At 35.8% G+C, this 25,958-nt stretch overlaps 1 protein-coding gene across 3 annotated transcripts in view; it reads right to left on the reverse strand.

Moving 5' to 3' along the window:
- The window catches only part of Scm (Polycomb protein Scm), a 557,832-nt gene that overhangs the window by 197,078 nt on the left and 334,796 nt on the right, over window positions 1–25,958 (reverse strand). For all 3 annotated transcript variants that reach the window (XM_090396959.1, XM_090396960.1, XM_090396958.1), the window contains one exon: window positions 1,682–1,925. In XM_090396959.1, coding sequence (XP_090253085.1) covers window positions 1,682–1,925 — 244 coding nt within the window. The remainder of the gene's footprint in view (window positions 1–1,681; window positions 1,926–25,958) is intronic.

Below are 25,958 nucleotides of genomic sequence, written 5' to 3' on the forward strand. Positions count from 1 at the left end.
CAGGGAGAAAACATCACTATCAACAATAACATAGTCAATGAGACTTTTCTTATTCCTAGCCTCTTCTCTCCATGTGAATTTGTGCACATTTTTATGTTGGAACATGGTGTTAGTAATAACCAGTCCATGTCCTGAGCAGAAATCCAACAGATATTTGCCATTATTATTAGCTTTGCTCTTTTCTCCAAATTTTCCCAAAATATTTTTGTATGTCTCACAATCATTTCCTACTCTACTATTTAGATCCCCAACAAGGACCAACTTTTCCTTTTTCATTGTGTCAGTTGCTTTTTCTAAAGCCTCAAAAAATTCCTCCACTTCTACCTTAGTAGAACCTTCTGTGGGACCATAGGCACAAATAAGTCTCATTGTCCAGTTCCCCATTCTCATATTTGCCCACATTACTCTACTTGAGACTGATTGCCATTCAAGAAGATTAGCCTCGTATTTTGTGTTGAATACTATGGCTACTCCTTCTTTTCCTTGATTGTCATTGCCTGAATATAACATTTTATATTTATTGCTCAGAAAGATCTCACCAGTTTTGGTCTTTTTTGTTTCAGTCACCCCTATTATGTCGATCTGGTACTTATCTAATTCCTCAGCTAGCTCCATTTCTTTGCCATTCAGGCTTCTTACATTGATAGTACCGATCTTTAACTCTGGTGATGTTGAGTTGGCGTTTGTTTTCAGATTTGTTCCAGTAGCTGACTTTTCGCTGTTCGCCCTGGTTCCCTGGCGAAAACAACGGGGGCCTTGTTTAACCGGGCGACGCCCCAGCCGGCATGAAATTTTGTCATGTTGTACCATCATTTTTTATTTTGGTTTAACCAATAAGAATACAATTTGGTCGGCTAAATCCCAAATTGCCAGCCCATCCTCGTTCGTTCAGTATCAAAGTAGATACCCAACAGGGTGCACCACGAGAAGGTGAGGATTGGACATTAGGTCAGAAGCCCTGGTCGGTTCTCTGCATTCCTTTAAAGGCTATGTGGAGGTCTCCTCTCAGTTATACAGCTTTGACCCTTAAGCACCCCTTAAATAATTACAGATAATTATATTGTAAAAATAAGCATTCATTAATTTCACCAATAATATTTTCACAAAATACAGAATCCAACTTGTGTATTATTTCTGCAATGACACATAGTCAAACATTTCAGTGTAAAGAACACCAGAATAATGCAACTTTTTTGGGGGGGGAGGGGATTTCGTTTTTGGATATATTTGTAAAATGAAAATAACATATTTTAGTAATTTTTTTCAATTTTCCACAAACTAAGTTATACCAGATAATGCAAATAAAAGAAATGCACACTACTAATTAAAAAACATATGGAGCAGTGTAAAATATAGTTTCATCAGGTGCACTCTATTTGCTTGTCTAGCATATTATCTGCTAACTTATCAAGTAATTGTCAGTAAAATAATGACATTAAAATCGCTTATTTCTAATTATTACATCTCCCTATGTATAAAATACATGAATTCATGTCAATCATGAATTGAAAAATTCATGATTGACATGAATTGAAAAATATAATTTTATGTCTGATATAATCTATTGTATCTGATGGTAATCCAACAAGTCTGAAGGTATGTTGCAAATAACTAAACAAATTATTTTTCAGCAGTTGCATGCTCTGTTTGCATTTACAAATGTGACATTTCCATAATTTACCTTTATTTCCAGGTGGTTGTAATGGATGACCACTGGCTTTACACCAGCCAACAGGAAAAATATCTCTAGAATCATATCTACACCAATAATCAAATGCTCCTCTCCAGCCATCAAATGTGACAAAGATATTATCATCTTTAAGAGGCCCTACAGTTGCTGGACATATAAGATGTGGATTTTTTCTATCTAATGCTTCCAGTTTCATCCCCATTTTGAATTCATTTCTTTTTGGTGTGTTAGGTTCCTGTGTTTCAAAGATGCAACTAATTATTCCAAGTATTTAACTTAATAGTCATTAATTTTATAAATTTTATAATTATTATAAAAACTAATAATTATTTTTAAACAAATTTAAATATTCAAAAAAAAATTCATATTTTCCCTATAACTTATGTCATATATGAAAAACTACATGGAATGAAAAGTGAATAATTAGTCAATGACTTTTTTTAATTTTTTTTTTTAAATAGCAATCCAGGTTATAAGCATGGAAATCATCTTGCATAAATCATAAAAAAGTGCTTTTTTAGTATTTTAGTAGACTGATATAATTCCTCGCTAAGAGCTATTTTGGGCTTATGAAATGTATATAGTTTATTTTACAGGTAAATTGTAGAATTAGCTATGCAAACATTACTGAAGAAAATTTGAAGCAGTTTGAAAACAAGACCCAAACCTTGGAGTTTTAGTGGCAAACTGTAAGAAGACTGACTGATTCAGCTAGGGAGGTATGTGGTGAAGTTGTCTGAAAGGATAGAAAAATAAGAACGGCATGGTAGACAGAAGAAGATAAAGAAGGCATCCTGGAAAAGAATAAAGCATACCAAAAGTTACAAGCAAATAAGTCCACAAATGCCCTAAAAAAATTCAGAGGAAATGTAAGAGAGCTCAGCTATGTATAAAAGTAGCTAAACAAAAGTCAAAGGAAGACTTTGGTAAGAGAATGGAAAATAAATATCAGTAGGCTTACCATACATTCCAGTTTGAAGGTATGATCCCAATGTCCCAGCCAGTTTGTCATTTTGTCCCAGTTATTTGGTAAAAATTTAAAAGTGCACAACATACACTCAGTACAAAACGTGCAGCCTCGGAAAATGGCGATTAGGCAACACGAATACCCCACTTTGACTCTGGCCTGTACGCTGCGTCGCAAGTCATTGTTGAGCATGTGCAATCTTAGTTGAGTTTAGATTGCGAGTCGGTGTTTCTCTTCGGCGTGTTGTTTGTGATTTTTTTTACTTTATTAAATTAATTTAACCCCAAAATGCCAAAAAGAAACTGTGTGTTTACGGATGAATTAAAAAAGGATTATCGTTTCTGAAAAACGTTTGTGGTCATATTGACAAAGTGAAATGTAAACAGTGTTCTTCAGAATTTTCTGTGGCTCATGGTGAGCGTTCGGACATAAAAAAATCACTTAACATGTGTGAAACATAAGGCTAGTCTAGCAGTGGCAGGAACTTCCTCAAAGATATTGTCATATTTTAAAGGTGCCGATCCAAGTGACAAAAAATGTTTAATAGATGCTAAAGAAACAACTTTTGCATTTCATGTTGCTATTCACAATCTCAGCTATAAGTCTGCTGATTGTTCATCTAAATTGATATCAAAGCTTTTGAAACAAACTTTAGACTGGGTAGAACAAAATTTGAATCACTCACAAAGTTGTTTCAGCAACTTTGTGAAGATTTAAACAAAACAAATTTTGTGACAATATCAATTGATTCTTCCAACAGGAAAGAAATTAAAACTGTGCCGTGTGTTCTGCAGTATTTTGCACCAGATTGTGGAGTAAAAGTTAAACTTTTAGACTTTCAATCAGTTCCCGGTGAAACTGCAGAAATACTGACAAACCATTAATGTTAGTTATGAAAACTCATAATATAAAAAAAAAAAAAAAAAAAAAATTGGATTTTGTGGAGATAACTGCAATACCAATTTTGGGGGTGTAAAACAGAGAGGAGAAAACAATATTTATAGTCGATTGAAGAAGGAACTAGGAAGAAATATTGTGGGCATTGGTTGCTGCGCTCACATCATTCACAACTGTCTTCAAACTGCAGTTGATGTTCTACCTATTGAAATAAAAGCTTAATACTTTTTATTTATAAATATTACCACATTTATACGGTTTGAGACACTCAACTAAATGCGTTCCATGAATTTGTAGATGTAGAGTATAAAAAGATTCTTCAACATGGCAACATCCGTTTTCTTTCGCTACTTCCAGCTATTGACAGAATACTTGAAATCTATGAGGGACTGAAATCATATTTTATTTCACAAGAACACTGTCCGGTGATGATAAAACAGTTCTTTGATAATAATTGTGGTGAAATGTATTTGTGGTTTGTGCACGGCAACTCAAATTGTTCAACAAATCTATCTTGATTATGGAAAGTACAAAAGCGAGTGCAACAGATATTGTCAGAACTTAGAAAATTAAAAAAAAAAAATCTTGAGAAAAGGCGTGATAATAAATTTATACCTCAAGAAGCAAAAAAGCTTTTTAGAATACTGGAAAACAATGGAAGTATTAATATTAATGCAATACTACAAGAGTTTACAAAATTTTATGACCAATGTCTTTCGTACATTGAGCTTTGGGTAAACAGTTTTGGTGGAGCAGAATCTTTTACTTGGATAAACAACAATGAATTAACTTGGTTCGGAAATTAAAGCTTCAGGTGAAAAAATTAATAAAACTCTTGCAAATAATGCAATAAACATGGATGAACTGTTTGATGAAGTGGTGATTGCAAAAGCTTTTTGGTCGTCAAACTATGACATTTTGAAAAATACAAGTTGTAAAGAAAAATGGATACAACTATTCAGTCAATTCAAAGAAAAGCACATTTCATTGCCCAATCTTGTCCAAATTATAGAATACATTTTCAGCCTGCCAGGCACATCTTCACCTGTTGAAAGGATATTCTCAATAATGAATAACATATGGTCTGAAGAAAGAGGTAGAATGGCTGAATCAACAGTAAAAGCTGTATTGCAATGCAAACTTAATAGTGAACTAAACTGTAGTGAATTTTTCGACACGATGAAAAATAACAAAGAATTTTTAAAGAAAGTTCACGCTAGTGATATATATTAACTTTTTAATAATAAGTTATGTTCAGTTAAGAATAATTAAAAATTATTACTACGAAATGTTGTTTTTTCTTATTTAGCCTTTTGAATCACGAGTACTTAGTGTAGAAGGTGTTACTTTCTGTTTTGAGCAAACTCTCAAAAATGTCCCGGTTTGATAAAAAAATGTTATGGTGAGTCTAAATATCAGGTAGGTGACAAAATATTTCTGAAGGCTACTGAAGTTTAGAAATGGAGGAAAGAGTACTGTAAAAGGAATCAAAGATGATAAAGGTGACATGAAAGCTAAAGATATCCTGGATGTTTGGAGTAATTACTTTGAAAGACTGTTAAACAAACCAAGCAGTGACAGATCCATAGTAGAAAATTTTCAAGACAAAATGCAAAATCCATCAAAAACTTGGAATGTGGAAAGGCAGCTGGTGTAGATGATATTCAACCAGAAATGCTTAAGTATTATTATTATTATTGAGACATAAAGAATATTATATCTTATTATATTATTATAGCCAGGGAGTCAGGGACTCCTCAAGGGAAGCCACATACTACATGCGCCAGCTATCAAACTTACTCTTGAATTCATTCACACTGCTTGCAAACACAGCATCCAATGGCAATCCATTCCAATCATGAACACCCTATGAGAGAAAAATCTAGCCCTCACTCCCTTGTTAGCAGTACTCATTATCAGCTTCCAAGGATGCACTCTTGTCCTTTCCCAACCTTCCATTTATTGAAAAATTCCATCAATTAAAATCCTGTATGATCCTTTCAGAAGTTGGTAAGTCTAAATCATATCACCCCTCTTTCTCCTGTTTGCTGTCTGCAGACTACAAATTCTCAATCTGTATTCATAGTATTATCATTACATAGCATTCTCAGTATTCCACAATCCTGATATCATTTTTAACACTCTCTCCAGTATATCAGAATCACAAAGGAAACCAGACCTGCACACAATAGTCCAAATGAGGTCTTATCAAGGTCTTGAAAAGAGGTAAAATGACATCTTTGCATGTGAACGTTCATTTCAGCATTGTAATTAACTTTGAGTTGTATTTGCAATCTTTGCTACATGGCTCCTGTACTTCAACTTCCTATCTACTAACACTCCAAGATCTCTGGCCTGATCAGTTTCTTCTAGCCTAATCCCACCAATATAATACGACATTGGATAGCTAATCACAACGAAGCGAATGATTTTACATTTACTGACATCCATTTTCCCATGCCCAGAATTCCATCCGTAACCCTCATACCATCTGCATTTAGAAGAGTTATTGTTTCTCCAGTAGGTATAAAAGTTTTGCAGTGGCTATACTGCCTAATTCAGAGCAGCCGGACAGAAATCTGAATTTCCAATGACTGGAGTAGAGATCTCATAGTATCCATCTATTAAAAAAAAAAAAAGGAATAAAACTGAATGTGAGAATTACAAAGGAATTTCTCTATTAAGTGTTCCAGGTAAGATTTATGCAAGCATACTAAAGAGGTTCGGAAAGATTTTGGAACAGAAACTTGGAGAAGAACAAGCTGGGTTCAGGCCAAATAGAGGTTGTCAAAACAGATTTTCACTTTAGGACAAATAGTTGAGAAATCATGGGAATATAATAAGGATATGTAGGTAACTTTTGTAGATCTGAAAAATACATACAATAAGATGCTCAGAGAAAAGCTTTTCAAAACACTACAATTATATGGAGTGAATGGAATATTATACAGAGCAGTACATAGCCTATATTTAAGTTGTCAGTCAGCAGTTACAATTGATGGAAATATAGTACAAATCTCTAGGATTTGCTAACTAAATTGAATAACTGCTGTAAAAAATTTGGCTTGAAAATCAGCAAGAAAAGACAAAAAATATAAAAATAGGCAGGAACACAGAAAAACTTCAGCTAAATTTTAAATGTTCTTGTACTTGTTCTATAGGATTTAAATTTTAAATCCTATAGAACAAGTACAATGCTTACTAAATAACTGAAGGAAATTACAACGTACAATAGAATATACATTAAATTAAACTTTAATATATTTCCAATATTTCGGCAACAACACATTGCCATCTTCAAAGGAACTTACAATAAAGACATGTGCACGCAGGCACTAAACACAGTAAATGAGAAACAAAGCAAGGAAGCTATGGTTTTCCTAAAGTTCTGATGGTCCCCCCCCACCTAGCAGGCTATGTAGGTATTCTTGGCTGTTGGTCTCCTGATATAACCCTCCCAAATTTGGGGCAGTCTAATGCAACCAAACTTGTTGACGTTTGGCATGTTTCTTAGGGCTGAAGCTAATTCCATGAATAGTCTTTCATATTTGAACTTGCTACGGTGTATTATTGTGGCTTTCTTCCACCATATTCTGTGACGTGTATCCAGAGCATGGTCTGTAACACCAGAGTAGCTGTACTAGTGAAACGGGATGTAGTCCTTGTGTTGTGAAATTCTGATATTCGCTGTCCTGCCTGTTTGGCCAAAGTAAGACAACTTACAGCTGCAAGGGACCTGGTATACATCAGGTAGGTCTAGGGGGAGTGGTTGGTCTTTACCGGAGCGGATAAGGGATGCCAATTTTCTATATGGTCTGTAACAAGAGGTCAAATCATGTTTTTTTAAGATTTTGGTTAATTTTTTCCAAGGTGCCTCGGATGTAGGAAATGGTGATGGATTTAGAGTAATCCTTGTTGTGAAGGTGAGGGGGATTGCGGTTTACTGGTTTCAATATTTTGGGGGGGTAGTCATTGAATGAGAAAGTGTTGAGGATGTGATTTATTTCATTGGTTAGCGCATTGTCATTTGAACAGATTAGTTTAGCCATGTTGTATAGTGTCTTAATAACTCATATTATTGTGTGTGTGGGGGGGGGGATTGTTGGGTGGGTTTTCTATAAACTGAGAAAACCAAGGTTCCAATAGGCTGGCGGTTGATTAGTGTGTCTAGGAAAGGTAGGCTGTTGTTTTCCTCTTTTTCCATTGTGAACTTGATTCTGGGGTGTTGATTGTTTAAGTGTGTTAGGAAGGAGAGAAGGGTATCAGAGCCATCTAGCCAAATAGCGAATACATCATCAACGTAGCGAAGCCATATGGTTGGATTTTGTGGGGCAGAGTTTAAGGCTTTCTCTTCAAAAGCTCCATAAAGAAGTTGCCCAAGGGTGAGGAGAGTGGTGAACCCATGGCTGTCCCCTCTATTTGTTTGCAGAATTTTCCCTGCCAAACAAAATAGCCTGAGGTCATTGTGAACTGAAACAGGGCTGAGATATTGGGAGGAAATTTAGCTTGGAGTAGCTCTAAGGTTTCCTTCAGTGGGACATTTGTGAATAAGGAGGAGACGTCAAAACTAACCATTATGTCAGTATGTTGGAGTGTAAGGTTTTCTATGCTGGCTTTGAAGTGGGCTGAGTGTGTGTGCCAGTATAGTGTGTGAGCGCTTTGGCCAAATGTTTAGCTAATTTGTATGTGGGAGAATCAATGCCATCCACTATGGGACGTAATGGCACATTTTCTTTATGTATTTTTGGGAGTCCATATATACGGGGGAGGTATAGAGTTATATGGTTTTAATTTGTTAGTAAGTTCTTCATGCCAAGAAGTGACCTTATTAAGGAGCCTGTGGAGTTTTCTAATTTGTGAGTTGGTAAGATTGTATTCAATGGGGAGGTAAATAGCCCGATCTAATAACAGGGCCTTAAGCTTACCTGTGTAATCCATTTGGTTGAGTACTATGGTGGCATTTCCTTTATCCACTTTGGTGATTATTATTTCTTTGTTCTTCCTCATTTCCTGCAGAGCTTTATATTCCTTATTGGATATATTGGTTTTTGGAAGTCTTGCTTTGGAGAGAACACAAGCTACATCCAGTCTAATATTATTGGCGGTGTGGTTTGGAAGGTGGCAGATCCTGCGTTCGATCTGGATCATTATATTCTAGGCCAGTATTTGGTATTTTTCTGAGAGCAATGGTGAAGTTGTGGCCATGTGAAAGTGCATTGAGTGCTTCAAGCTTTAGAGTAACTAAAGAAAGGTTGACTACTGTGTTGGTAGGAAGTTGTTTAAGTTTGGAGGTTGAGTTCTTTTTTAATTTCTCAAATTCCTTGATATGTCGACCCCGTATTTTTTGAAATTATTTACCCACTGCAGTGCATGAGATGTCATACCAAATAGCTGTGTTAGCGCTAGCTAGGAGAAAGCGAGTGGCGGCAATTTGTTCTCGTAGCAAAGCTTGGCTCGAGCAGTTATAAATTTGGAGAGCCTTTTTTGAAAAGAAACGGCGCTTGAATTTAACACAATTTGGGATTACCTGTTTATCCAGGCAGTGTTTTAGGAAGGTCAGATGATTCAGTTGTCTTGATAGCTTCAGCTTCATTTTACCGTATTGGTGGGTCTTGGTTGCGATGGAATCTCCGTGGATGATAGTAATTCTTGTGGAAAGGCTTAAACGTTGGTTATACATGCATACTAAATGACTTAAGGAAATTACAACGTACAATAGAATATACATTAAATTAAACTTTAATATATTTCCAATATTTTGGCAACATCACATTGCCATCTTCAGAGGAACTTACAAAAAAGACATGCACACAGGCACTAAACACAGTAAATGAGAAACAAAGCGAGGAAGCTATGGTTTTCCTAAAAGTCCTGATGATGCCCCCTAGCAAGCTATGTAGGTATTATTCGTGGCCATTGGGCTGAAGGTCTCCTGATGTAAGCCTCCTAAATTTGGGGCAGTCTCATGCAACCAAACTTGTTGACGTTGGCATGTTTCTTAGGGCTGAGGCTGATTCCATGAATAGTCTTTCATATTTGAACTTGATACGGTGTATTACTGTGGCTTTCTTCTACCGTATTCTGCGGTGTGCATCCAGAGCATGGTCTGTAAGACCAGAGTGGCAGTACTGGTGAAACTGGATGTAGTGTAAAAACTCGATGTAGCTTAAAAATACCGAAGTGCTCTACATCGATTTTTACATAGGTCAAGTCTCGTGAGAACAGTAAATAACCTTGTTTGTTTCTAGGTATATTTTGCTAAATATTAATGTAGTTAATGTATTTACTGTTTTAACGTAAAAAACAAAGAGAATGCTTTGCCACTGGAACTTTGTATAATAGCTCTTTATAAGAGCATAAGAAAGTTGTTTACAGTTATGTGTATGAGAAAGTTGTTTGCAAGCATAACACCTTTAAAGTTAGTATCTAAGAGTGCCGCTAAGTTCAGACAAGTTTCTGCTGACCGGCAAGATAAAAAAAAAAAAGAGAGTGCTTGGAGGAGAACAAAGAGCGGGTCGAACTTAAAAGAAGATGAAAGAGTCATGCCGAATTCTTCGGGGTTTACTACCCTTAGTGCAAGGACCCATGATCGCAAAATAAAAGGGGACTGAGCCAAGCATAAGGGACTTCCAGTTGTTGGAAGAGGCAAGACCCCAGTTGCCGAGAGAGGAGTGTCCAGGTCCAGTTGCCGACAGAAGAGAGCCGAGATCTAAGTGCCGAGAGAGCAAAGGCAAAGCACTGTTACCGAAGAGAGCGAAGAGAGCCGGCAGTTAGAAGCAGAAGTTCCCAAAGTAGGATCCATAGGAGAGTTTGCCGGTATACTGAAACCTCTTGCATGTGCTATTTGAGTACCACAGATTGCAATCCAAAAGTCCGCCAATATCATGATACCATTAAAGCAAGACATTCCTGAAGGAAGCCTAAAACTCAAGATGAAAGAAATGAAATAAAAACTTTAGTGTAAGACTCTTGACTGAATGTGCAATACAGAGCCTCTGTAAGTTCCATCCTTTTGTACAATTTCTCTCATAATCTAGGAGATACGTATTAGATGGACTGTCAAGAATTAGTTTAATAGTAATATGAAATGTCCACAAGAGAGTCAAATGGCATGTTAGAAGTTGATATCAAATTTGTAAAAAAAAAAAAAAAAAAACCTAATAGAGAGTTAGCTAACCTCTTTGCGAGTAAACCAGAAGTTTAATAAGTTGAATTTTTAAGCAGAGAGTAAATAAGTTTTTGAGTTAAAGAGATTACTTAGTGTTGAAGTAAAAGGGTTATAATTTTATGCTAAAGATTTTATAGATGGGTTGATAAAGCAATCTCCTTATCGCTTGATACATGTATATTTCATACTAATGTAAATAAATGTGTTTTAATTATTTGTTAAAAGAGTGCTGCCTGATCTTTTATTTTACAATGCACTGTTCCTAAAAATAATCGGACTTGTGAGCAAGAAACAACTAAGGCATTAAAAGCGCAGTTAAGTACTTAAGAACCACGACTGTTTATATAAACTTTGTTGAAGGAATTTACGCTAGTAAGAGAGAGAAATCTACCGGATGTTTTACTGAGTTTTATGCCGATATTGAAATACTGAATGGCACAATCTTAACAAATAAATTTTCCAAGGTTCATAGGCATATGACTAGTAAAATACAGAAGGTGGATAAACAATAGTAAGATAGAGGAAGTAGAGTAAGAAAGGAAGATTTATAGAAAAAGCGTGCAGAATAGTAAAGATACTAAATAAACATAGTACGCAATAGAATAAATAAAAAAGGTTATGAGAGAAAGAGCATGCACTGCTTATAGGAAATAGAAATAGGACTTTTAGGAAAACCATAACTTCTTCGCGCTTCATTTCTCATTTACTGTGTTTAGTGCCTGCGTGCACGTGTAATAATTGTAAGTTCCTTTCAAGGTGGCAACGTGACGTTGCCGAAATATATTAAAGTTTAATTTAATGTATATTCTATTGTATGTTTTAATTTCCATTAGTTATTTAGTAAGCATGTATAACCAACGTTTAAGCCTTTCTCTGAGAAGAACAATTACAATATTTCAGATATTTAGGCAGAGTTTTAGTGAAGATAGCAGGTTAAACCAAGAAATGGACAACAGATTAAGCAAAGCTGGTATGGCAGATAGCCAGCTTAATAAATTTATAAGATAAAAATTAGCAAAAGCATTCAAGACAAGACAGTATTCAAACTAGTTTTAAGTTATGGATCTGAGAATTTGGTTAGAAATAAAGTGCTTGATCATAGATTAGAGACCACAGAAATGAGGGTTCTGAGAAAAACTAGGGGAGTGAACCGAGGCATCAATGGCAGAATCATATTAAACATGAAGAAATTAGAAAAGAACTTGACATTGTTAGCATTCAAGAATATGTCAGCAGAGCTGATATAAAAGGGTATGACCACTTAATTAGAATGGGCAAGGACAAGTTAGTAAACAAGCACTTGATGACAAGATGGCTGGAAAGAGACCCAGAGGAAGCCCCCAGGTCTATGTGGATTGATTCAATCAGAAGTGCCTTAGAAGAACGAAATGTTATACATGACAATATTGGAGTGCTCGCAAGTAATAGACTAATCTGGAGGAAAATTTCGGATAGGAGATTAATAATAATGTAGTGCTGCCACAATAACCTGATCACCCCCTTGGGGATACATATCAGGAAATTGATGATGATAATATAATCCCATACAAAAAATATAGATGTTGTAATGATAATCTTTACAGAATGTAATTTTGGGGGATAGAATTTTTACGAACTGGGTTGGTTTAAATTATAGTGAACTCTGCATTATCCAAACTTGAATTGACTAGTTCCATTTTGCCACCAGAGACATGATGTCCACAATATCAGTTGTGATTCACTGTTTTGTATTTGTAGTGTGTGGGAATGATATAAAAGTGGACAGCATAACCACTCACCAACAACAGGAACAAACACTTGTGAATTTCTTTAGGTGAGAGATGAATTTAATCACCAGTGTCAGACCACCATCCCACTTTGCAGAGGCCGGAGGTAGTTCAAAAAAGTTCCACATTTAGTCTCTAGGACAGGGTTTCTGGATTATGTATAAAATAAATATACAAATAAAAAAATAAAAATAAAAAAAACAATATATATATATATATTAAAAAACTTTGGCTCATATGGTACTAATTTATTGTAGGTTTACATTATAACCATTTGTGCATAGGAGTTACATAAAAAAGACAAAACTCTAACTTTGCACTCAACATACATTGCAGCCTTGCAAAAACCATGAACAAATTCAAATCTGACTTTGAATGGGGCAAGCTGAGGCTGTGAACAAGGTTTAGCTTTAAGCCAGTGTGAACAAGGATGATGACTTTACCAACAAGTGAAAGAAAAATGACAAAGGGATAGCAAAACATACCACATCGATTATAAAAGAGGAATTCTAGTGCAAGAAATCAAGAAGTGTTAATAGCCAACTTGAAAACCAAAATACAAGTACTGCATACAGGATGATTGCAATCCACTAATCAACCAAAACAACACCTAGGAATAACAAAATTGGAAGGTGAGTAAAAACAGACAAAATTGTATCTGAACCATTTTTGTTTTAATTTTACCTTTTTTTTCCTTTTTTTTTTAAATTTAGGAGGGGCATATGTCTTAATAAAGGTCCTGACAGCATAGGGAATGTATACAATCAAATTGGCCAACGACAAACGTCAGAGAGACTTCCAACTCCACTTTACAAATATACATGGTCTCAGCAATGACCCCCTAGACTCATTTCTACCTCCAGTCTGAAAAATTGTCCTGAATTTTCTGACAGGAAACCCAAATTTCAGCTTCTCCAAGCACTACTCATTTCAACTTTCCAAATGCACACTTTTCAATTCCTTTTGGCCCAAAGGAGGCATTTGTGCATAAACTCGCTCCGGCATACCATGCCAGACAGCATTCAACTTAGAATCTCTCAATCACGACCTATTTTGGCTGAATATCTCTCTCTCTCTGCTCCACTCTGTCAAATTCATATGCTTCTATATCACTCTCTCAATGCCACTAGCCACTCTGAACTTTTTGACTTCCTCTCCTTGAAAGGTATCCAACTTTTCTAGTAGTGAGGTTATCTTATTCAGAGATTTTGAAGTACTCAATACAAACTGAGATATTGTGCATCACAATATCTCAGTTTGTATTATCACAATAAAGTTTAAAGCTATCACAAACACTTCTCAGGTTTGTGATAGCTTTTTCTACTTCAACACTTCACATGTACTTCTGATTGAGGAAGTATCTCACTTAAATTATCCAGACATCCAGAATATCTTTGTTCGTCAGTTTTTGTCATTTTTTCATCTTAGATTCCTTTTTCAGAACTCTTTCCTCCATTTTTCAACTCTTTTATCAGTTTCCAGAATCTTTTCTCAACTTCCTGATATTTCTATATTCTTACAAGCTTAACCAGGATTTTGTTTAGCAACATTTACACCTAGTACATCTTTCTGGACATATCTACATGCATGCCAGAGTATCAGATAATCTGAACCACTCTGACCAGATAACCTGATCACTAGTGAGGAAAAGAACCTTTTCCTCACTAGTGATCCCTCCAAATATACTGTGAATGTTGCATCTCCCTCAAGTAATTTAGGCCACAATCTTATGCTTCCCCCATCGAGCAACATCCACAGAACCATTCTCAACCAACAGCCATCCGGCATTATAAGAATGCCAAGTGGAATGATCCCTGAGATTTCTATGCCTTATTCTCACGGTTGGATTACTGCTTGCACCCTTCCAACCCAAGTATATACACGGAACACATCACTAAAGCAATGTGATGAAAGAATATATTCATCATATATTCCTCTTCAGAATGAATGCTAAATTCTTATCTCCTTAATAAGCCTTGGTTCTCCAAAAGATGCAACAAGGCTGTACAAATAAAAAACCAAACATACCACACCTGAAGATTTGTGCCCCAAAGTTGACCTTCTATTCTTTGTTGCCTCTTTATGATCCCTTATTCTACTCCACACCCTGGAAATTAACCAATGTTCAACCTATTCTCAAGAAGGGTGAAAGATCCTTACTATCAACCTATCATCTAATATCTCTCACCTCAGTCCTTTCCAGTGTAGTGGAGAGAACCAACACCTAACTTCTATGCTACCTTGAAAGTAGTCAACTAAGAACCGATGGCCAGTGTGAATCCCATCAATGCTGTTCAATAGGGGTCTGCTCGCATGTCACCACCCTCTGGGTAAGTTCTACGGAATAGTTTGGCAAATCCCAAGTGGTTGCACTAGATATCTCCACAACTTTTCACTGGGTCTGGCACAAGAGCCTATTAAGTAAATTCTCATCATCCGATCTGTCCTGTGATTTCTATAACTGGGTTGTAGAAATCATTGGATACACATTATATGTGATGGTGGATGGTTCCCTATTTTCTAACTATGCAACTAATGCTGGGTCTCTGCACTCACCCTCTTTCTTCTATACATCGATGACCTGCTCCAGTTGACCACCAATCCAACACAAAGTTTTACTGACACAGTACGTTACATCTGACAAATTTCTCACTTGACAAACCCTGGACCACATTAATCACTACAGCGCACAGATCAACAACTTCTGCAAGCCTAAATTCTGATCTCCAAACCATTCTATGATGGGGCTCAGATAACCTTGTTAATTTCAATGCTTGAAAAATTCAATTCTAGTTTATTTCCCACATAAAAGAACCACATTCTCCCAGCCTTACCTTTGACAACACCCAAATCTTAAGGTGAGATGAGATCTCTCTCTGGGATTAACTTGATATCAAGACTCTCTTGGCATAAACACATTACAACCACTTCCTCCTCAACATCCAAAAAATTAGGATTCCGGTTTCACTAAAGGCATTGCTTAGCTCCAAACAGCTAATTAATCCTGGACAAATCACAAATTCACCTATCCATTGAGCACTGCTTGCACACCAGGGGAGGTGTCCCCCAAAAGATCTCTAAAAATACTCAACGCAATATGGAAGAGAGCAATTGGACTGATTAATGTCTTGTTTCTTACAAACTCACTCCAATTACTCTCACACAGGCATTTAGCATTTATGGAATGTATCATCTATAAATATTTCCATGGTAAATGTTCAACACAACTATCATCAATAATTCTCCACCCCCCCTCTTCCTCTCTCTCTCTCTACTAAATTCACTGAACCATTTGCATATACCACCCAACATCCCTTCACAGTCCAACTCAATGCTCATATAATAAGTGTCTCTTCCTCCACTTTCATTACTGCTGTACTCTGGAAGACCCCCCCCCACCTCCACATGCTTTCCAAGAAATATAATGCACAGAGCTTCAAATCTAAGAAGTTCCTTTTTTCCTAAATATACATGGTGCTAATGTACAACATAGGTTGACCAACCAATCTCATATGTATGGGACCAACATTAAAAAAAAGTGAGAAACTTATCTCTTGTTCAAACAGCAAGTTGAGCATTCTAGTCACTCATTAAGGTCAAGTGGATGCAACTTCTACACTTCCATGCTCTCTTCTTATACTCAAAGATTAAGATGTTACCTCTTAGTATCATTCAAAAAAGCTAATTATTATTTCCAATATCTTATTAGGATTTGAAATTGGAAGCGATCACTATTTAGTCTTGAGCAGGATAAAATTTAATTTCATATTGAAAAGAATAACATGTAAGAAAGTTTTAAAGCGAATAAAAGTTGAGCAGCTCTCAGATGTGAACTGTAGACTAAAATACACAAACATGATTGAAGAAAAAATGAAAGAGATTGAGAACAGGAATCAAACCTTGGAGATTCAGTGGCAAACTCTGAAGAAAACATTGATTGATTCTGCCAGAGAGGCATGTGGTGAGGTTGTCTGCAAGGATAAAAAAATCAGAACTCCTTGGTGGACACAGGAAGTTAAAGAGGCAGTGAAGGAAAAGAAGAAAGCATATCAAAAGTTCCTGTCAAATAAGTCAGCTTGTGCTCTTACAGAATATAGAGACAAATGCAAGAATGCTAAACACTGTGTAAAACTAGCTAAACAAAAGTCATGGGAGGACATTGGCAAGAACATAGAAAATAAATGTCAAGAAGGTGGCAAAATATTCTGGAGGTTGTTGAAGAAGCTTAGGAATGGAGGAAAGAGTACTGTAAAAGGAGTTAGAGATGATAAAGGTGACACGAAAACGGGAGAAAAAGATATCCTTGAAGTATGGAGTAATTACTTTGAAAAACTACTAAATGAAACAAGCAGTGATGACAGCACTATTGGTAAAAAACACTGACCAGGCATGCAGTCAGGAATACATATCCATATTTGAAGTAGAAAAAGCCATCAAAGGCTTGAAATGTGGAAAGGCAGCAGGAGTAGATGATATTCGACCAGAAATGCTGAAGTATGGTGGTATAAGAGTCTTCCAGTGGCTGCACTGCGTAGTTCAGAAAGCCTGGACAGAGGGCCGAATTCCCGATGATTGGAGTAGAGCACTCGTAGTACCCATATATAAAAAGGGAAATGAAACTGAATGTGAGAATTACAGAGGTATTTCCCTACTGAGTGTTCCTCTCAAGATCTATGCAAGTATACTTGAGAAACGGTTGAGAAGAATTGTGGAAGAAAAGCTTGGTGAAGAACAAGCTGGATTCAGGCCAAATAGAATGTGTCAGGACCAGATCTTCACTTTACGACAAATAGTCGAGAAAGCATGGGAATATAACAGAGATCTGTATTTAAGTTTTGTCGATTTGGAAAAGGCATATGACAAGGTGCCAAGAGAGAAGCTATTCAGTATGCTACAGTTATATGGTGTCAATGGGGCATTATATCAAGCAATACTTAGTCTTTATTTGAGTTGTGAGTCAGCAGTTAGAATTGAAGGAAGTACAGGAAGATGGTTTAATGTTAAATCTGGTGTGAGACAAGGATGTACATTATCCCCTCTGTTATTCATTATCTATATGGATCACATTATGAAGGAAAGTGGTATTAAATATGATAACAAAATTGGAGATGTTAATGTCAGCTCTTAGCTTTATGCAGATGATGTTATATTTCTAAATAAATCCGCTACAAGTCTGCAAGATTCTCTGACTAAATTGAATAGCTGTGGTAATAGATATGGTATGAAGATCAGCAATAAAAAGACAAAGACAATGAAAATAGGCAGAATCACTGAAAATGTCAACTGTGTTGTGAATTCAGAACCTGTGGAACAAGTGAAACATTTCAGCTACTTAGGCACGATTTTTACTGATGATGGTAAATTAAATATAGAAATAGACAACAGAATCAGCAAAGCTGGTATGGTAGGAAGTCAATTGAATAAATCCATATGGAATAAGAGAGAAATTAGTCGGAACACTAAATTAGCTATATACAAGACAGTGTTCAAACCAGTTTTAACTTATGGATCTGAGAGCTGGGTCAGAAGTAAAACACTTACCAAAGACTAGAGACTGCAGATATGAGAGTCCTGAGAAAGATTAGAGGCATGAACAGATGGCATCAATGGCAATATCATATTAAAAACGAGGATATTAGGAAAGAACTTGACATTGTCAGCATCCAGGAATGTGTTAGCAGAGCTAATCTCAGGTGGTATGGCCACTTAAACAGAATGGGCAAGGAAAGATTAGCAAAACAAGTATTCTCCAGGTTGGCAGGAAAACGACCCGGAGGAAGACCAAGATATAAGTGGATTGATACGGTACAAAGTGCCTTAGACGATAGAAATATAAGATCTGATAATGTTGGAGTCTTGACAAGTAACAGACTGATTTGGAGGAAAATTGTAGATAGGAAGTTAATAATGATGTAATTTTTTTCATGTAGTACTATCATATCCTGTACACCCCTTGAGGGTACATGGCAGGAATTTGATGATGATGATGAGTAGTCAAAATGGCATTGTCAGAGAAACAATATACATGTTTACAGATGGGTGAGTGTTCAGTCATAATGCAGGTAAAGAAACAATGAAAGAATGAAAAGAAAAGCTAACAGTTCTCAAGTAGGCACTTATCAAGCATAATTGGACATTTTTTATCTATTAGGCTAAAGGTCATCTAAAGGAATGTCTGTTGCAAATCTGTGTTAGTTTTATGCATTTCTATGTAGTGAGATGAATCTGATTCTTTAAAGCAGAAGCCAATTTATCTAGGAGTTTTTCAAAATTATATTTACTTCAATGAAGTAAGGTGGTAAAGTAAAGTAAAGCTACATCATGGATGCATATCACAGTGAGTCCTGTGATGTGCACCCATGATGTAGTTTTAGTGCTCTGCAATCCTGATGTCAGCTGTCCTACTTGCTTCGTCATAATAAGCAAATCTATAAATGAAGGACACCCAGTCTGTTAATCTGTTTATTATGTGGAAATGATAACCATTAGCTGTGAGGGTATTGTACATTTGGGTTTGAGTGATTAGTTTTAGTGCTCTGCAATCCTGATGTCAGCTGTCCTACTTGCTTCGTCATAATAAGCAAATCTATAAATGAAGGACACCCAGTCTGTTAATCTGTTTATTATGTGGAAATGATAACCATTATCTGTGAGGGTATTGTACATTTGGGTTTGAGTGAGCTTGGTAACATGGGTCTAGGAAAAATTATGTTGAATTATGTATAACAAAAATTAAAATATCACATCGTTATGCAGTAAGGTGATGAGATAATTAGACTCTAGTGGGTCTAGCTATGTGTATTTGTAGGTTTCGTGTAGAATTTGAATATTAAGAATCTACTGGTTTAGCATGTCATCTAGAAAGGGTTTGGTTATTTGGATAAATTATAGACAATGAAATGTGAATTCATCTGGCCAATTTGTCTGTTCTTCAGATGATAGTCAAATTTCCAGCAGAAAAGAAAAAAAAACACTACCTTATAAAGGTATGAAGAAAGAAGTGAAATAGTATCATTTTCTTTTCAAATGTGAAGTGTATTCTAAAACATTTCTCTAATGTAGGGCTATGCGACCACATGGATAATATACCATTACACTGGCCAACAAAATAAAATTTTTTTTCTGCTGATTATGATCTGACACTTGTTTTTTTACTAATTTGGGTGCGCTGATTTCAAATATCAAACCCATTTTTCTCTATCACGTCAGGTTTTTCCTCTATGGCATTTTCTTTTTGCTAATTTGTAAGTTTTTGATAGTTTTAAGGAGGCAGTACTATTTAGAGGATCAAAAAATTAGATTTTTTAATATTATTTTCTGAAAGTATGTACTTTTAAAAATCTGTTCCTAACTTTTTATCAAGAAATTCGAAAAATTCCCAAAGATATAGCCTATTATTCAAAGCGGTGCGCAGATCAGAATCGGAGCGCTCACCGCTCTTGCTTGTTAGTAAACGAATAAATGCGTAAGAACCTGCAACGGCACGTACTGGCGCTTTGAATGCAAGAGAAGCCGATAACCGACCTAATACATTTAGGTGATGAAAAGTAGGCGATGACAACTGCCCAAAACAAATGAATGCTATATGTGTCATAGCGGACAAAGAACGATCGAAATCAGTCAATCGTTAATCGATCGTGAAAGTATGATGAGTGCTTATAACGTTTCAATAAAGTCTCTGGTTTTTTTTTGTCTTGTTAATTGCATGTTAGTCGGCAGTGAAGAAAATACATCATGTCTACTACTTGAAATTGTGTCAATAGTGTAGATTCCTTCTGCTACATTTGTGGCAGCTTTACTGTTCCCAGTCAAAGGACAAATATCACTGATTTCGTTAAGAAAGTGTACTTTGCATACTTTGACGTAAAAATTGCAGATCAGGACAAGTCATGGGCTCCAAATAAAGTGTGTAAGTCCTGTCTAGAAAATTTACGACAGTGGAGCAAGGGAAAATGCCAAAAATTAGCTTTTGGCATTCCAATCATTTGGCATGAACCGAAAAATCATGTAGATGATTGCTATTTTTGTTTAGTTCAGGCTTCTGGTTATAATAAGAAGAATAAGAAAAAACTGTGTATCCAAATCTCGAATCAGTAATTCGGCCAGTTGCTCATTCCAATGAAATAGCTGTGCCAATTTATAAAGGACTTCCTTTACTTGAGAACGAGCATGATCAGGATATACCAGATGTTCTCAAGGAGCAAGACCCAGATGTTGATTTAGACAATGAAAATTTAATTTCTAGTTCTGGACCGCAACGTTTTACTCAAGCGGAATTGAATGACTTAGTAAGAGATTTGGACCTATCAAAGGAATCATCAGAATTGTTAGCTTCAAGATTAAATGAAAAAAACTTACTGGAGCAAGATACAAAGATAACTTTTTATCGTAGCAGGGAAAGTAATCTTGTACAATATTTTAAACACGAGTGTGGGTTTGTTTACTGTAACAATGTGTCAGGTTTACTAACTGAAATGAGTGTTGTACAATATCACCCAAATGAGTGGCGTTTATTTATCAACAGTTCAAGCAGAAGTCTCAAGTGTGTCTTACTACACAATGGGAATGTATATGGCTCAATTCCTATTGGCTATTCAGTCCACTTAAAGGAAACATGTGAGGACATTAAAAAGGTTCTGAAGTTATTAAAATATACAGACCATAACTGGATCGTCTGTGTGGATCTTAAAATAGTGAACTTTTTACTTGGCTTTCAAAGAGGATATACAAAGTTTCCGTGTTTTCTACGCTTCTGGGATAGTCGAGCTAGAAACCAACACTGGAGTCAGAAACATTGGCCTCTTAGAATATCCTTAAATGTTGGAGAACAGAATGTTATAAATCAACCTTTAATCGACAGAGAAAAAATCATTTTTCCACCTCTACACATCAAACTAGGTCTTATGAAGCAGCATGTTAAAGCTTTAGATTTACAAGGTGACAGTTTCCAATACATATGTGAAAAATTTCCACGATTTAGTTATGAAAAAATTAAAGCCAGTCTATTTGATGGACCGCAAATTAGAACTTTAATGAGAGACCCAAATTTCATCAACTCTATGAACGAAATTGAGAAAGAGGCCTGGACTTCATTTACGATGGTTGCGAATAATTTTCTTGGAAACAAAAAAGCGTGCAATTAAAAAGATCTAGTGGAAACAATGCTTGAAAATTTCCAGCGCCTAGGTTGCAACATGAGCATAAAGCTTCATTTCCTATAAAGTCATCTTGATAGATTTCCCGAGAATTTAGGTACTGTAAGTGATGAACAAGGCGAAAGATTTCATCAAGACTTAAAAACTATGGAAGATCGGTACCAAGGAAGATGGGATTCTCACATGATGGCCGACTAGTGTCGGAGTATTCAAAGGGATTGCCAAAACAGAACACACAGCAGAAATTGCTACAAACAAAAATTTATTCCCTGAAACTCATGTGTAAGTAAAATTGTTATTTTTTTATAAATATTCTTGTAATTTTTAATGAATATTGTTAAGTAGTTATGTATCTAATTATTGGCCTCTCTCGCATTCAAAGCGCCAGTATGTGCCGTTGCAGGTTCTTACGCATTTATTCGTTTACTAACAAGCGAGAGCGGTGAGCGCTCCGATTTTGATCTGCGCACCGCTTTGAATAATAGGCTATATCTTTGGGAATTTTTCGAATCTCTTGATAAAAAGTTAGGAACAGATTTTTAAAAGTACATACTTTCAGAAAATATTAAAAAATCGAATTTTTTGATCCTCTAAATAGCACTGCCTCCTTAAAACTATCAAAAACTTACAAATTAGCAAAAAGAAAATGCCATAGAGGAAAAACCTGACGTGATAGAGAAAAATGGGTTTGATATTTGAAATCAGCGCACCCAATTTAGTAAAAAACAAGTCTCATATAAAAGTCAGCAAAAATTGTGTTGGACTGTGTTATCCACATTGCTGAACCAAATGGTGAATCTGTGTTAGGGGAAGGAGCAATAAGTATGGTAACAGTTTTTGGTAACCATTGATAGGCTTGATAACAGGATACTCAGGCTATAATTATGGGTTATGACTTTCAGCTGTAGAACAGGCAAATTGGTCAGATGAATACACATTTCATTGTCCATAATTTATCCAAGTAATTCAACCCTTCCTAGATGCCATGCTAAACCAGTGGATTCTTAATATTCAAATTCTAAAGGAAACTTACAAATAAATGTAGAGACCCACTAGAATCTTATTATCTTTTCACCTTACTGCATAACAATATGATATTTTAATTTTTGTTACATATAATTCATCATAATGTTTCCTAAACCCATGTTACCAAGTTCACTCAAATGCAGATGTACAATACCCTCACAGCTAATGGTTATCATTTCCACATAATAAACAGATTAACAGACTGGGTGTCATTGGTATCATTTTCTTTTAAAATGTGAAGTATATTCTAAAACATTTCTCCAATGTAGGGCTACGTGAACACATGGATAATATATCATTATCCACATTGCTTAGCCAAATGAATCTGTGTTAGGAGAAGAAGCATTAAATATGGTATCAGTTTTTGGTAACCAATGATAAACTTAATAACAGGAGACTCAGGCTCTAGTTATGGGTTAGAAGTGACACTCTTAGTCAGATTTACAATTTCTGATGCTTATCTTTCTGTAGCATGATGAGGTACCATTCGTGATGGCAAGAAGTGGACAGTTCATTCTCAAAACAGAATCATGTTTAAATTTGATCATATGTTCCCTGAAACTTGTGAAACTACAATACCATCCAAATTTTTGAAAATCACCCCTGGATACATGCCTATTTCCAAGTTTTGAGAATAAATCAGAATTAACTGTTCACAGTTTTATCGATTTTCATTGTAAGGGTAAAGGTTTATGAACAAGTAAACACATGCAGCGTGACTCATAATTTTTTGAATGTTGTTGAGGTTCTTTTCTTCTCCCTTTGATGATATCCTTAAAAGGAAGAAATTCATACGAGTTAATAAATTCTAAAATTTTATATGTGCTAACTTTTATTAAAAGAACTTATTCAAGATGAAATGAGGGCTGTCATTTCCCACTCACTCAAAATTCATCCTAATATTCAAGCCTCAGTCTACACTGGAGATGCAATAAAGATAGGTGTTCTGGTTCTTGCAGAGGCCACTAAGGGCAATTTCTATCCATTAGCACTTTCATCATTACTAATTCATATGGTACTACAGCAACAACAACACCTAAAGAACAAAACTAACCTTTTGGCATCATTCATCTCTTCCAATGTCTGCTTAAATAACCAAAGTAAATGACCCTCAGTTATACTAGGAACAAAGCATGGCATGGTCTGTATGGCAAACTGCCAGAAAGACATCTGATGAATTCCAAATAATATATAATCATCATCATCAAATTCCTGACATGTACCCTCAAGGTATTATATCCTGTACACCCTCAAGGGGTGTACAGGATATAATAGTACTACATCAAAAAAATTACATCATTACTAAAAACTTCCTATCTACAATTTTCCTCCAAATCAGTCTGTTACTTGTCAAGACTCCAACATTATCAGATCTTATATTTCTATCGTCTAAGGCACTTTGTACCGTATCAATCCATCTATATCTTGGTCTTCCTCCGGGTCGTTTTCCTGCCAACCTGGCAGAGAATACTTGTTTTGCTAATCTTTCCTTGCAAATTCTGTTTAAGTGGTCATACCACCTGAGATTAGCTCTGCTAACACATTCCTGGATGCTGACAATGTCAAGTTCTTTCCTAATATCCTCGTTTTTAATATGATATTGCCATTGATGCCATCTGTTCACGCCTCTAATCTTTCTCAGGACTCTCATATCTGCAGTCTCTAGTCTTTGGTAAATGTTTTACTTCTGACCCAGCTCTCAGATCGATCCATAAGTTAAAACTGGTTTGAACACTGTCTTGTATATAGCTAATTTAGTGTTCCAACTAATTTCTCTCTTATTCCATATGAATTTATTCAATTGACTTCCTACCATACCAGCTTTGCTGATTCTGTTGTCTATTTCTATATTTAATTTACCATCATCAGTAAAAATCGTGCCTAAGTAGCTGAAATGTTTCACTTGTTCCACAGGTTCTCCATTCACAACACAGTTGACATTTTCAGTGATTCTGCCTATTTTCATTGTCTTTATCATTTTATTGCTGACCTTCATACCATATCTATTACCACAGCTATTCAATTTAGTCAGGGAATCTTGCAGGCTTGTAGCGGATTTATTTAGAAGTATAACATCGTCCACATAAAGCAAACAGCTGACATTAACATCTCCAATTCTGATATCATGTTTAATACCACTTTCCTTCATAATGTGATCCATATAGATAATGAATAACAGAGGGGATAATGTACATTCTCGTCTCACACCAGATTTAACATTAAACCATCTTCCTGTACTTCATTCAATTCTAACTACTGACTTGCAACTCAAATAAAGATTAAGTATTGCTTGATATAATGCCCCATTGACACAATATAACTGTAGTGTATTGAATAGCTTCTCTCTTGGCATCTTGTTGTATGCCTTTTCCAGATCGACAAAACTTAAATACAGATCTTTGTTATATTCCCATGCTTTCTCAACTATTTGTCGTAAAATGAAGATCTGATCCTGACAGCCTCTATTTGGCCTGAATCCAGTTTGTTCTTCACCAAACTTTTCGTCCACAATTCTTCTCAACTGTATCTCAAATACATTGGCATAAATCTTGCTTGGAACACTCAGTAGAGAAATCTCTCTGTATTCTCACATTCAGTTTCATTTCCCTTTTTATATATGGGTACTATTAGAGTTCTACTACAATCATCAGGAATTCGTCCCTCTGTCCAGGAATACATATCCATTTTATAATAATGGATATGTATTCCTGACTGTATGCCTGTTGACTGTTTTTTACCACTCTGTTTCATTTAGCAATTTTTCGAAGTAATCACTCCATACTTCAAGGATATCTTTTTCTCCCATTTTCATGTCACCTTTATCATCTTTAACTCCTTTTACAACACACTTTCCTGCATTTCTAAGCATCTTCAACAACCTCCAGAATATCTTACCACCTTCTCGATGTTTATTTTCTATGTTCTTGCCAAAGTCTTCCCATGACTTTTGTTTGGCTAGTTTTACACAGTTTTTAGCTTTCTTACATTTGTCTCTGTATTCTCTAAGAGCACAAGCTGATTTATTTGCCAAGAAATTCTGATATGCTTTCTTCTTTTCCTTCACTGACTCTTTAACTTCCTGTGTCTACGATGGAGTTCTGATTTTTCTATCCTTGCCGACAACCTCACCACATGCCTCTCTGGTGAATCAATCAGGGTTTTCTTCAAAGTTTGCCACTGAATCTCCAAGGTTTGGTACCTGTTCTGAAACTCTTTCATTTTCACTTCAATAATCTCTGTGTATTTTAGTCTACAGTTCACATCTGAGTGCTGCTCAACTTTTATTCGC

This window comes from Typopeltis vanoorti, chromosome 8 (assembly GCF_054136105.1).
Source record: "Typopeltis vanoorti isolate ZY-2024b chromosome 8, IOZ_Tvanoo_1.0, whole genome shotgun sequence".
NCBI classification, from domain to species: Eukaryota; Metazoa; Arthropoda; class Arachnida; order Uropygi; family Thelyphonidae; genus Typopeltis; species Typopeltis vanoorti.